The following is a 14,266-nucleotide window of genomic DNA, read 5'->3' on the forward strand; positions in this document are numbered from 1 at the left end:
GGTGCAAAAGATATTTTATTTCTTTCCATTATGAAATGATAAAACATTTTATTGTGTGCTATTTTCTAGATCATTACAGTAACTATTTTCAGGTACCCATAGCAAGTAGGATTTTTTTAAAAGATACCTTTTTCTCAGACATTCTTTCCTTCCACTCCTGTTCTAGCCATGTATAGTTTCGCATCATTTACTTTAATGTGCTACCTGAAAAACATAATCATAGCTGTAACTATGGATAGGGCTACAAAGTGTGTGTACCTCTGTAGTTTTTGACTATTTAAATGGCTTGTTCATAAACATTCTTTTAATAATAATGGACAACCTTTTAGTAACTAGATGTCAAAGAATACTGAGTCACTCAAATGGGTTTCATTTCCAACTGAAATGCTTAATTTATAGCATTAAGCTCAAAGTTACATTGCTTTTGTATTTACTGTATACTCTAACAAGTGGAAGATTTTTGCAGTGCATTCACCCTGCTGGCTTCTGTTTGCTGTAGATATGTAAGCTTCCTAATGTACTTGCCTTTTCCTTCACTTTTCAAATGAGATGCGATTTTCATCAAGAGAGGTCAATGGATGATGCATTGCAGAAGAATATTTATGTATTCACCTCGGATAAAACTCAGTTGTGTGTACACCATGAGACATTGTGTATGGTAGCTTTACAGGGTATACTAGTGTTCTCTTCTAGTAATCTATGAGATTTCCCTGAGTTAAAAAAATGTCCATTGTTCTAGGCTTTTTGGCGTAACAGGAAACTGTGCTGCGTGTAGTAAGCTCATCCCTGCCTTTGAGATGGTGATGCGTGCCAAGGACAACGTTTACCACCTGGACTGCTTTGCTTGTCAGCTTTGTAATCAGAGGTAAGCAGATTTCATTCTGGCTTCTCAAAACTGGTAAACCTCTCTGAGCTAGCTATTGACTTAATAAGTAGGAATGATCATGGCATACTTTGTGAAAGCAATTCATCTCAGTATTTGTGTTTTCTGCAAACATGCATTCAATGCTAGAAGCAAACCACTGAAGAGAGAAATCTTAAGACTAACTTAAAAGAAATGTATATGATGAGTGTGGAGACACTCCTATTACCTTTTAGACTTATTGTTCATTTTTCTCCTTATTGGTTTTTTTTTGTCTCTTAATAAGTTGGTTTAAAATATCTTTACTTTTTTGTGCAACTTCTGTGAACAAACAAATTGGGACAAGGAAAATGTGTAGGAATTGGTAGTGGGTATTTTGTTTTCATCTTATTTATTATAGTTATAGTGTTCCTATGTCTTGATTTCTTATCTTGAATTTTAACCTTCTTCTGTATGTACTTTACAAGCATGCTGAAATCTCTTTAAGGATGAAGCCAGATATAGCTAATAGCTAATCAATTATCAGCATTGGAGAGGTAGCACTGGAAAGAATATTGCACAGGGAATCTGGAAACCCAGATTCTAGTCTGGGCTCTACTACAAATTGACTGTGCAGTCTTAAGCCAACCACCTACCTCTCTGGACCTCAGTTTTCTCATTTGTCATGTAAGGAATCTATATTACTCAATTTTAGAACTCTTTTAAGTCAACAGTATGACAGCTTACTCCCACTTTTCCTTATTGAAAGTCATACTTTTATTATTGGTGGGACTATATACTACTGGCACCTGTTTCATGTGACAAATGCAAAGAATTCTGGAATATTAAAAATGTACATGTCAAAAATACAGTATTTTGAAAATTAGTATGCTTGATGATTTTTTTTCAGTTTTTTTCTTTTACTTTTATTATATTACTGTTGTACTGGGGGTGCATTGTGACATTTACAAAAGTTCTTACAATATATCACAGTTGAATTCATCCCCTCAATCATTTTCAATTGTAATGACAATAAAATGAGTATCTATGAGAACATATAGACATTATAAATTATCATAAAATACTTTTTCCATCAAATTCTTCACTCTTGTATTGTGCTCTTAAAGTTTCTGTTTGATGAAAAGTCTTCTTTTGAGGTCCAATTGAAAAGTAGAAAGAAAGTTGTTTTTGGTGAGGACTACATTCAATTTCTAGCCCCACCATATAATAGCTCACTGGTTAGTTGTATGATTTGGGGAATGTTACTTGATCTCTCAGAGTTTGGCTTCTATGTGAATAAGATGGAAAAGCTACTACTTGTCTTGGAAAGGCTCAAAATTAAATAAGTTAACTTGTATCAAGTACTAGGAACATGGTAGGATTTCAAAAGTTAGTTCTTCATTTATGATGTATCCAATTGTATCCTGGTAACTTGGTTTTTCTATAAGATGTGTATCTCAGTAGCATCTCTTGCTAAACATTTAGAGTGTGGCCCAATAAACCTTATGATATCACTTTTAACCAAATAATAACTTAAGAAGTCATCTTGCATTATACTTCTTTCCAACGAATGCTTCAAGTCAAGGATGATAATTCAGTCTAAGGTGACATTTAACCAAAAATAGTCAAATACATATATTGTTTGTTGTAAAAATATGAACACACAAACAAAAAATATTTATACTTCCAGTCATGTTTATATGCATGTAAACAACTAAGGTAGATATCTTAAAGTTGTATTTGTATTAACTTTAGAATACTTTTGTTTATTTACCATGCTACTTCACCAATAACAGCTGTCAACAACACACTTTTTCATAAAGTAGTAATTTTTACCACTGTTCAACTTTAAAAAGCTTACATACTTACAAGAGAAAATTTAGAAAATAGAAAATTAGGTAAAGAACAATATTGTCTTACTATTCTAAAAAATTATTTTAATATTTTAGTATGTAATTAGTCATAAGATATGACAAATTATATATAACAACTACTTTATATTATATCCACATTTAATCTTTAAAAATGTAAAGAAATCCAGATATGGTGGTGCATGTCTATAATTCCAGCACTCAGGAGACTGAGGCTTGAGGATCTTGAATAGAGGCCAGCCTTGGCTACATAGTGAGACCCTGTTTCAAATAAATAAATAAATAAATAAATAAAAGGAAGTGACAGGGAAGAATTGTGGTACCTTGATGTTTCTTGTTTAAACTCTTTTAATCCAGATTATGTACCATTTCACCGGCCATTAAAAATTCTTTTAAGGTAGGCCCTGGTGGTTCATGTCTGCAATCCTAGGTACTTGAGAGACTGTGATAGGGAGAGCCAGCCCAGACAAATAATTCAAGAGACCCCATCTCCAAAATAATGAGAGCAAAATGTACTGAAGGTGTGACTCAAGCTGTAGAGCACCTGCTTTGCAAGCATGGAGCCCTTATTTCAAACCCCAGTCCTCAAAAAAAAAAAAAAAAACTTTTAAGATTGTTTAAGCCATTTGTGTTGTTATATAGATAGAGCACCACATATGAAATCAGTCTCCTATCATCTGATATGTAGAATATTTTTTCAAAAGTTTTTTTTTAGCAATAAAATGTAGGCTCTATAAACAAATAACTACTCAGACCTGGATTGAGATAAATTCAAAGGAACATGATTAATTCAACAAAGAATGCAACAATTTAGAGGCTTTTGTTAAATATTGCTAATATGCTCTCCAGAAAAGTTATACCAATTATTCTCACACCAGAAATGTACAAAACGACTCATGCCTATCCATTTGTTCTAATACTGGGAATTATTATTTAAAAAGAAATTCTTGTCACCTTCAGGGATGAGACATGGTACCTCATTATAATTTTTAATTGATACTTATTTGATGACTAGTGGTACCACAGTATTTCTTCTTCCAGGGAAATGCCTATTTATGTCTTTTGTCTATTTTTCTATTAAGGCAGGCTTGCATGTTTTATCTATGTTCTACACAGAAAATGAAAACATCACTCAAGTGCTATGCTCAGCCTAAATTCTATTATGATGCAAAGTAATTGTAGGTGGTTAATGCTATTTACAAATCATATATCAATTTTATTTCACCATTGAAATAAAAAGTTGCATTCGCAATTAAGCCTATCTCCTCAGTGGAACTCAGTCAAGTAAGACAGACGCTCCTAAATTTTGACTCTGAAACTGCTCACATTCTTATTGCTGCAAAATACTTTTCTAGTATCATTATTAAAGTACCTAATATATTTCTGTGCTCGCTTCATTTATTACATGCCATAATGGGGCTGCATATCTTTAGTGCTGGTTCTGCACAATTAGCACTTAGTTATTGTCTTGTCACTTCAGCCCAACAAGACAAACTTCTTTAATGCAGGAAGTCAGCTAATCTTCATCGGTCAAGCAAAGCAGATGAATTTTGTTACCCTGAATACAGAAGGTTTTCTGTATAGGAAATTCTCCTTTTACTTTGGTGTTTGCTTAGGAAATTCCTCTAGTAAAACCATTTTTGGAAGCCTGTGCTTCCAGTAGCCAATCACTGTCAGTATCTACCCATTCACTTCAGCAAACTTCATTGACATCTGAAATGACAGAATTATGAATGTTTGTGAATTTTATTCAGCAGTCATTTTATCCTAACTTTTAATCAGAATATCACTAAGATCCCAAACATTTCCAACTGTTTAAAAAGTACAAATGATAATAACCTTTCAGACTGGGTGGTCTTTTGTACAGATCTTTGCCTTTTTTACACAGGTATGGCTAAAAATGTGAATGGTGGATTAAAAATATGAAAGTTTCTCTAGTTAAAAGGAGATCAGAGGAATGTTGTTTTCAGCCTTTTTTGTGGTACTGGGTTGTTGAACTCAGGGCTTCACACTTGCTAGGCAGGTGCTCTACCATTTGAGCCACTCCACCAGTACTTTTTGCTCTGGTCACTTTTGAGATGATAGGGTCTGGTTTTTTGCCTTGGCTGGCCTGGACTACAGTTCTCCTATTTATGCTTCCCCCAGTAGCTGAGATGACAGTTACATACCACTGAATCTTGCTTTTTGTTGAGATTGGGTCTTGCAAACTTTTTGCCTGGCTGGCCTCCTGATCTCTGCCTCCCAGGTAGCTAAGATTACAGGTGTGAGCCACCTGTGCCCAGCAAAAATGTCAAACATAATTTTTTTTTTTTTTTTTTTGGCAGTACTGGGTGGTTGAACTCAGGGACTCATGCTCGCTAGGCGGGTGCTCTCAGCCCTTTTATGATAAATTGAATCTCATTTAGAATTGGAAAAATCTGTATAATAGATTAATTTATTAAAGATGACTAAGTCCTTCCTTTTTAGAAAATTCAGTAGAAGTAAATAATGGTTTTTGTAACAAAAAGAAACACAAAAGACTGTTTGAAATGAAATCTCCCCAAATAATGTAGAAAACCATGGCATTCTCTTTTTAATTAAAGAGAAAGAACACTGGGCTAGGCTCTGTGGAAGTTGAGGTGAATAAAATCTACTTTCTTTCTTAGATGTATTCAGAGCTGTGGGGGAGACAACACATCAAAGACTTGCAGAAGAGAGTAATCAATGTTAAATAGATCTATACTGAGGGAAGAGAGATCTGTCCTTGAAGTTTAGGGAAGCATCAAAGGGCTAATGTGCTGGGTTTTCAGAAAGAACTTGCTAGAACTGGTTGGAATATAGGCAGTGTGTGTAGTGGGGCTTAGAGAAACTGAAGGGACCAGGGCACAATATGTGAGGATGTTTTAGGAAGATGGCACAACATACCAAGACATATAGTTATGAAAGCATTTGAGGTGTTCAAGAAATGAAAAGTAACACAGAATGCTCAGAGATTCTGAGTCTGTTAGGGACATGGATGAGCAGAGAATAGAGCAAGAACCAGAAGAAGATGAAACTGTAAAAGTAGAATGTCACTGAAAGTCAAAATAAATACAAATTTAAATTAAAATAGATTTGTTCTTTAAAACTGTTGTGTTCTGAAGTGAATCCATCTTAACCAATATTTGTTAGCCACCGACTTTAAATAGTAGAACAATCTACAGTGATGCTGCAAAGGATTCAAAAGAAATATTGCACATGGTCATTTGCCCCAGAACTTCTTTCCAGATTAGAGAACCTTTATACACTCATGGGAAAATATGAAATGTCAGTGAAAATAATGTACCAATAATTGAGTGCTTTGGGGAAGATTGGAAGGTCAGGGAATATTAATGAAGGGATTGGAAAATAAGGAATTTTCATAAATACTAGAAAGTTCTTCAATAGTGCTGATCATACACTGGACACTATTCTTATTGCTTACATGAGCTAAGTCATTTACTACTCAAAAATCACCCATATGTAAGTGCTGATATTCACCTAATTTATAGATAGACAAACTGACTATGCAAAATTTAAGTAACTACCCCAAGACTACATTGGAAGTGGTAAACTCAAGATGTCACCCAGGGAGTTGGGTGTCACTCTCTGGATTCAGGATTATTTCAAAAGGGGTATTTTATTTTCTGACTCAGAGCATATAAATGTGTTAAGTATCACAGAGTTAAGGTAAGTGAGACTTTGAATAATTTATAACAGGGTGGTGTTTCTTGATACAGAAAGGATTATGAGAAATGAAATGTTTAATGGTGACTGGCTTGTCCGTGGGGAAAAGACAGTAAATTTGTTCACAAGGGTATTCTGGTAGAAAAATGTATAATCTGTACCTCTTACTGAAAACATACAGTGTATAAATCACCATCTTCTAATAGCTATGGTTGATGAACAGGAAAGTAGAGATATTAGAAATACCTAGATTATCCCTTCTTTTTAAAGTGTTATAAAAATGAAAATTAGCTATAATTGGCTGTCACTAACCTGTCACTAACCTTGTGGTTAGTGACTAAACTAATGTCTCCATTTCTTAAAAGTAGATTACAAATGGAGACTTTTTCACATAGGCTTTTGATAACCTGTTCAAAACTGCTCCAAGATCGGGATTTTTGTAAAAGAAGGTTCATTAATTATACTTATTTCCAATACTCCTCAAGTCTCTAAGATCATATGAAGTCAGCTAGAGTGATCCCGAAATATCTGGAAATTGGGTGTTTTCTTAATTACAAAACATGGAAGATTAGATAATTTAATAAATATGTGAGCATCTTTTAAAATCCTTAGCATTTTTTAAATAAGAACAAAACTAATTAAACTGACTATATCCAAGCAATTAGGACTAGATTACAAGGAAGATGATCCATTTAGTCTCAGGAGTTTTTTTTTTTTCTTTTATTATTCATATGTGCATACAAGGCTTGGTTCATTTCTCCCCACTGCCCCCACCCCCTCCCTTACCACCCACTCCACCCCCTCCTTCTCCCCCCCCACCCCCTCAATACCCAGCAGAAACTATTTTGCCCTTATTTCTAATTTTGTTGTAGAGAGAGTATAAGCAATAACAGGAAGGGACAAGGGTTTTTGCTGGTTGAGATAAGGATAGCTATACAGGGTATTGACTCACATTGATTTCCTGTGCGTGGGTGTTACCTTCTAGGTTAATTCTTTTTGATCTAACCTTTTCTCTAGTACCTGTTCCCCTTTTCCTATTGACCTCAGTTGCATTTAAGGTATCTGCTTTAGTTTCTCTGCATTAAGGGCAACAAATGCTAGCTAATTTTTTAGGTGTCTTACCTATCCTCACCCCTCCCTTGTGTGCTCTCGCTTTTATCATGTGCTCATAGTCTAATCCCATTGTTGTGTTTGCCCTTGATCTAATGTCCACATATGAGGGAGAACATATGATTTTTGGTCTTTTGGGCCAAGCTAACCTCACTCAGAATGATGTTCTCCAATTCCATCCATTTACCAGTGAATGATAACATTTCATTCTTCTTCATGGCTGCATAAAATTCCATTGTGTATAGATACCACATTTTCTTAATCCATTCGTTGGTGGTGGGGCATCTTGGCTGTTTCCATAACTTGGCTATTGTGAATAGTGCCGCAATAAACATGGGTGTGCAGGTGCCTCTGGAGTAACCTGTGTCACAGTCTTTTGGGTATATCCCCAAGAGTGGTATTGCTGGATCAAATGGTAGATCAATGTCTAGCTTTTTAAGTAGCCTCCAAATTTTTTTCCAGAGTGGTTGTACTAGTTTACATTCCCACCAACAGTGTAAGAGGGTTCCTTTTTCCCCCTGCAGAGGATGCCAATCTTAATTGCATACCAATCATTATCTGCTGTTAACCACAGCTGTCAAGGTTGTTTGAGTTATATGTGTAAGTGTGACATTCCTCACCCATGTTCTATTTCATCTTGACCTTTAAATATAAATTGAAATGCACAAAAAATGTACCTTATCCAGTTGACAAAATATTAGTGATGAAATAGTTCAGGTAGGAATATTTTAGATAAATTCTCTCTCTCTCTCTCTTTCACATACACACACACATACACACACACACACACACACACACACACACACACACACACACACACACACACACACACACACACACTTTTTCTCTGTCTCCCAAAAGAGATGTGAGATATCATTGAATGGTAGGAAGATATTTTTAAAGTTATGCAATAGACTAATAATAATGCAAAAACTTTTATAATTGTTCATTCTTCACATTATACTTGTAGTCCACATGTTTTTCTGCCTCCAAGTAAAAGCATGGGTCTTTCATACAAAGAGACCTGGTGTGTTTTCCTTCCTCTACCACATGCATTCTGGTTATATAGTGTGGGACAGGCTTTCGAAACTCTAGGATAGAGTCTTAGGTTTTTCTTCTCAAAAGGGGAATTGATAATGTTTATTTTCTAAGCTGGAGATAAGGAATAAATGTAATTGTGGATTACATGCTTAGCATTAGCACATAGTAAGTGCTTTACACTTACATCCCAAATGCTGAGGTAAGTCTTTATATATTTCATTTCTACTTTGTTATAAACTCACAAAAGTGACTGATACTCCTGATAAGAAAAACTAATGCTTTAGCTTCAGTTATCACAAATAGAAGGCTAGAATTGAATCCTATTCCCTGCAATACAGCTCTCTGCCTTTCATATGCTTTTCATGTGAACCTTCCTAGAATCTAGTGCTGTCTCTGTGTTTCTCTTACACCCAGGGCATGGAGAAAGGGAAAGTGTGAAATGTACCCCATGCCTTGAATTGAGTAGGTGACAGAGGCAGACTTTAGGCAAGATACCAAGCTGTTAGTTCTATGTTTTTCTTACTGTGATTACCTTGAACTTATTCATCGACAAATTAAAACACTCTAAATTTCAAGGACTCTGAATCATTGACATGATTAGAATGATATGACAGAAACCCATGCTTTCATTTGATGGCTAACAGAATTTTGGGGACTTGATGAGAAATTGAAGCAAAACTGAAGACAATGTAAAGGTGGAAGAATATTTCCAGATAGTTGGTTTTTTGGAAAAAAATGATACAATAGTATTGCACAGTAGTATTTTATTAAATCTATTTAGTTTTGATGTGATATTTTAGTGTTAGCTTATTAGTGAAAATTAATTTCAACAGAAATGCCAAGTGATTCTTTTGAATAGTAATTAAATATGTTCTGTTTTATCTTATCTCATATAAAAAGAAATGTCTCAGTTGCCTACCACATCCAGTCTAAGGAGAAAGATTTCCTTTTTTTTTTAACATATCTCAGGGAACAGGATAGCTACGAAAACAAGTTTATTCAAACATCACCTTTAAATGTAATATTTAAATCATACAGTTTGAAACTAATAAAAAGAAAATATACTTAAAGCCCCAAACTTAATATGCTCATTGTGTCCAATAGCCTTTACCACAAACAAGTCCAGGATTTCAGAATCAGAGCATAGCCTGTACTTTCAATCGGCATCGTCAGCAGGCAGTAATCCTGAGGAAAAAGTAAATTCCACAAATAAACAGACCAATTTTCCTTTAAGAGGAAAGCTAATTCTTTTCAATCTACTTTTTTTATTACACTATTTTCCCCTCTATCTACTTAGCTAGTATAAGGATAAATTTCCAAAGCTACCCAGTTGGAAAATAAATAGGTTCACTGTTTGTCTAGCATTCCAATCTTTGCAAATGTAAATCAGTCCAACTGCTCCTCATTTAAACCTTCAACTTCACAGAACATTAAAGAGTGGCTTTCACAACACAATTTAATCTATCCACTAAGATTTCTGCCTGAACATCATTCGAAATTGACTATCTGATAAAGAGAGACCACTATCAAAGGTCAATAAGGTCAACATGTATAATTACAAGGAGTTTTACTGGGTCAACTTTACCAAACACCACTGTTTGAAGGTTAAATTGTTACAATTAAATATATATACAGATCTCCCCAGAGTTACTTTATTGTTAAATGTACTGGAAACAGCACAGTATTTATTTCTGACCTTAATTGTGTCCAAAGTGTCACCCATTGGGAAATTATACGAAAAGAGCACTTACTAAAAACAGTGCAATCTTGTACATTAAATAATGTTTTATAAAATAAAATGCATAATTAGCTACTGGAAGCTAGTTTTATTTATCACATCAATATTAAGAAGTTCGTTCAATTTACTCTGTTTGGTTTAATTGGAAGGGTTCCAAGAAATTACATCTTCTACTTCTTAGTTGGTAAACTTGCCACAAAGGAAGATAGCTCAGCCTCAGAGTCTGATGCTAAAGCAACTTTCACTTCAGAATGAGCACTTCCAAGTTACTAGCACTTAGTAATATTTTAATAACAAAGTAAAAGGAAGTTGTAAATGGGAGGCTTTGAAATTGGCTATTTTCTAATTCTTTGATTCATTTTAATGCTTTTTACACTTTTGTTCAGTAAATAAATGGCCAGTGATGAAATCTTCTATAGTAACAACAGAGAGGTATTATTAAAGCGCTTTATTTTATTTTACTGAGTGCAAATATAAATCAATTCTTGTCTTCTTGTCAATGTAGTAAGGGAAAGAGAGAAGGAGAGGGAGGGAGGGAGGGAGAGAGAGAGAGAAAAAGAAAAGGAAAAAATAAAAATGATTATCCTTGGTGCCTTGATATTCCTACTTTTACCTTGATAGTCCTACTTTATATATATATGTAGATAGATAGATATAGATATAGATAGATAGATAGATATAAAGGTGCATTTTCAGATATAGTATACAGGGTCTCAATAAATAAACTAAATGGTTTCATTTTAATTTTAAAAACATATTCCTCAGCCAAGGTTTCAGATTCTGAAAAATATCTTGTAAAACTCTTATTAAGAAAATAAATTTCAAATCTGTAGATCTGAGTGAATAATCCTAACATATTATATTTATTTATATTTTAATATTTTCAGATTTTGTGTTGGAGATAAATTTTTCCTAAAGAATAACATGATCCTTTGCCAGACGGACTATGAAGAAGGCTTAATGAAAGAAGGTTATGCACCCCAGGTTCGCTGATCCATCAACATCACCCCGTTAAGAATACAAAGCACTACATTCTTTTATCTTTTTTGCTCCACATGTATATAAGAATTGACACAGGAACCTACTGAATAGCGTAGATATAGGGAAGCAGGATGGTTATATGGAATAAAAGGCGGACTGCATCTGTATGTAGTGACATTGCCCCAGTTCAGAGTTGAATGTTTATTATTAAAGAAAAAAGTAATGTACATATTGCTGGATTTTTTTGCTTGCTATTCCTTTTTTGTGTCACTTGGCATGAGATGTTTATTTTGGACTATTGTATATAATGTAATATTTGAAGCACAAATGTAATACAGTTTTATTGTGTTACCATTTGTGTTCTGTTTGCTTCTTTGTATTGTTGCATTTAGTACAATCAGTGTTTAAACTTAATGTATATTTATGCTTTCTGTATCGACCAGCTATTTTAAATGAGCTGTAACTTTCTAGTAAAGAACTAAAGAACAAATCTCACTAATGATACACAGATAGATAAAGCAAGTCTATCAGCATTGAGAACATTAAAAATACACAGAACATTCTAGTGACATCCACTACTTATTCCACTGTGAGTTAGAGTCTATCAGTGTTCTCATATAACCCCCTATTTTCAGGGGGTTAAAGATCAGCTTTAAAAAAATGCATAAAATTTCATCTTTAAGCACTTTCATTTTATACCAACATGAAAAGTGCCACTTTTAAAATCACTTTAAAGCTTAATAGTTATCCTTTAAATATTCTTTTCTGTGTTCGTTACCTGCACAATAGCTTTACTTTGCTTTTTCTGCCACGCCCCCTATGTGAACTAGTGCCTTTGGGGATCATGTAAAATTTTTCCAAAGGGTTACTTTAAAAAAAATGTGTTGCTACAATAATGAGATAATTTTAAAATGATATGTTGCCCATATCTCTCCATGGGAGATGAGGGTTTAATAACTTTATGGCTTACTGAAAAGATTTGAGTGTGAATCTACTGAAATTATGATAATGTACATTGAAGCTATGATGGTATTTGAGTAGTGAGGTTACTTTTGAACACATCAACATAATGCTTATAGAATCTTCTAGAAGAAAAGAAACAAAGGGATGGATAAAACAATAAGAACAGGTGATTATGTAATTTTTTTTGATAATTACCTGCCACTTTAAGTTTGGTACATCATACTTCCTCATCACTTTCATTAAAGACCAACTCAGAATATGTTACACTTAGGCTACAATTTGTCCTTCCAGTTTTGAAGGTGAGCTATTATTCTCTTATCTAAGTGATAGCTGATGAAAAAGAAAGCTCTAGAAACAGAAATTGTGGAGAATGATTACTTAAATTACAATTAAGGAAATAAAATGAGAACATGGTCCCATCTTCTGGGTTGCCTACACCTTACTTCTTATCTTCTGCTCCCTGAAATGGAACTGCTTCTCATTCTCCAAAGGCATCATGAACCATAGTTGTACCACAGCAAACTTAGTGCTGTGGCTTTCTTTTTCCATTTTTTTCCTTGATCACTTGTATAGAAAACAATATTTCCCAGTGTTATTTGCATACATATTTTGTCCTGCCAATATATGCATTGCAAATGAAAATTAACTGTTATACCTGAATTCTTGATTTGGGGCCAAAATGTTAAACTGAAAATAATGCTGGTGTGGATTTTAATTGTTTTAAAACAAAGTTTTCTTATGAAATGCATGAGAATCTGAATATTGCCTCTTATTTTTAAGAAAATGGTTCTGTAAAAAGTGAATGAGTGAATGATATGTATTTTTACAAATACTTCATGGTTAAGAGTGTTCAAGTTACATTTCCCCCAAATTTGAGATATACTGAAGAAATAATTTCAAAATTAGCCATTTGTGGTCCAAAAAGTGATTATTTTATGCTTAGAACCTTACGCTTGCTTCATGAGGAGATAAGACTTGCATAGCCTAAAACAAACAAAACAAAAATCAGAGTGTAGGGGAAATAAGCCAGAAGTGGTTTTCATAGTGTACCTCCACTCATCTCCCAATAAGAGTCCTTTGAAATTCATGTGGATGTAAAACTTTATCAGTATTTTAGATAAATGCTCTCTTAGATTTAAATCATTTTGCATATTATTTATCAATATGTCAAAAGAACTTCTAAATTGGGAACAAACTTGTCTCTGCTTCTGAAAGCAGTTAACTGTCCTCCCCACCCAAAGAGGAAATAAGATTTTCACAACTTTTGCTTAATTCTTGTTTTGTTTTGTTTTTTAACTCCGAACAAAATTACTCACCTGGATTAAAGATTAAGGCCTTAATCTGTTTAGATTATCTTTAATCTCCATGAAATTGAGAAACAAGACAGGAATAATTTTTCAGCTGTAGGGTGTTTCACAGCTAATTGCCCACAAATCATTGCATTTTTGACCTGAAGTACTAAGGTAATTGTCTGAACTACTCAAAGCCCCTGAATTGTTGTCAACGCTCCTCTTCGTATTGTGTAGCCGTGACGTCATGTCATGTCACTTAGCTTGTTGTCTGATGCTCCAGTAGACACCTGAGATGGAGCTTCAATTCTCAAGCAGTGAAAGCTCCAATCCCAGCAGGCATCTCCTACAGGCTGCTACGGTGAAGGACCGGGCACCTCCATTGCACAGCGTGCTAAATTTAAAAGCTGACCTGTGTTTGTAATTTCACTTTCATCTTGCTTAATAAATATCCACTGGTTTCTTCCATTCATTTTTTTTATATTTGGATTTATGTTTTTAATAAAAAGGGTACTCCACTGATTGATTGCACTTAGTTGGCAAATTTGAAGATGGTATCAAGATAGTATAGATTAAACCCTTGAAAAAAGAAAAAAGTTCTATCCAGACATTTAGTTTCTAAAGGTAAATCACAATAAACAGAGAGAAGGTACCTCAAATACTTTCTCCAAATAGTGTGTTTAGGAGGTATGTAGCTCACTGCTATTTACTTTTGTGGGGAAAAATAAAACCATCAAAAAATGAAGGT

General features: G+C 34.2%; 1 protein-coding gene across 8 annotated transcripts in view; it reads left to right on the forward strand.

The window, feature by feature from the left end:
• The window catches only part of Lmo3 (LIM domain only 3), a 59,095-nt gene extending 45,105 nt beyond the window's left edge, over positions 1 to 13,990 (forward strand). For all 8 annotated transcript variants that reach the window (XM_074075988.1, XM_074075986.1, XM_074075987.1 and 5 more), the window contains 2 exons: positions 740 to 865; positions 11,173 to 13,990. In XM_074075988.1, the coding sequence (XP_073932089.1) occupies positions 740 to 865; positions 11,173 to 11,278 (232 nt within the window). In that variant the 3' untranslated portion in view covers positions 11,279 to 13,990. The remainder of the gene's footprint in view (positions 1 to 739; positions 866 to 11,172) is intronic.
• Positions 13,991 to 14,266: the final 276 nt, after the last annotated feature.

Source organism: Castor canadensis, chromosome 6, assembly GCF_047511655.1.
Source record: "Castor canadensis chromosome 6, mCasCan1.hap1v2, whole genome shotgun sequence".
In the NCBI taxonomy this organism is placed as follows: domain Eukaryota; kingdom Metazoa; phylum Chordata; class Mammalia; order Rodentia; family Castoridae; genus Castor; species Castor canadensis.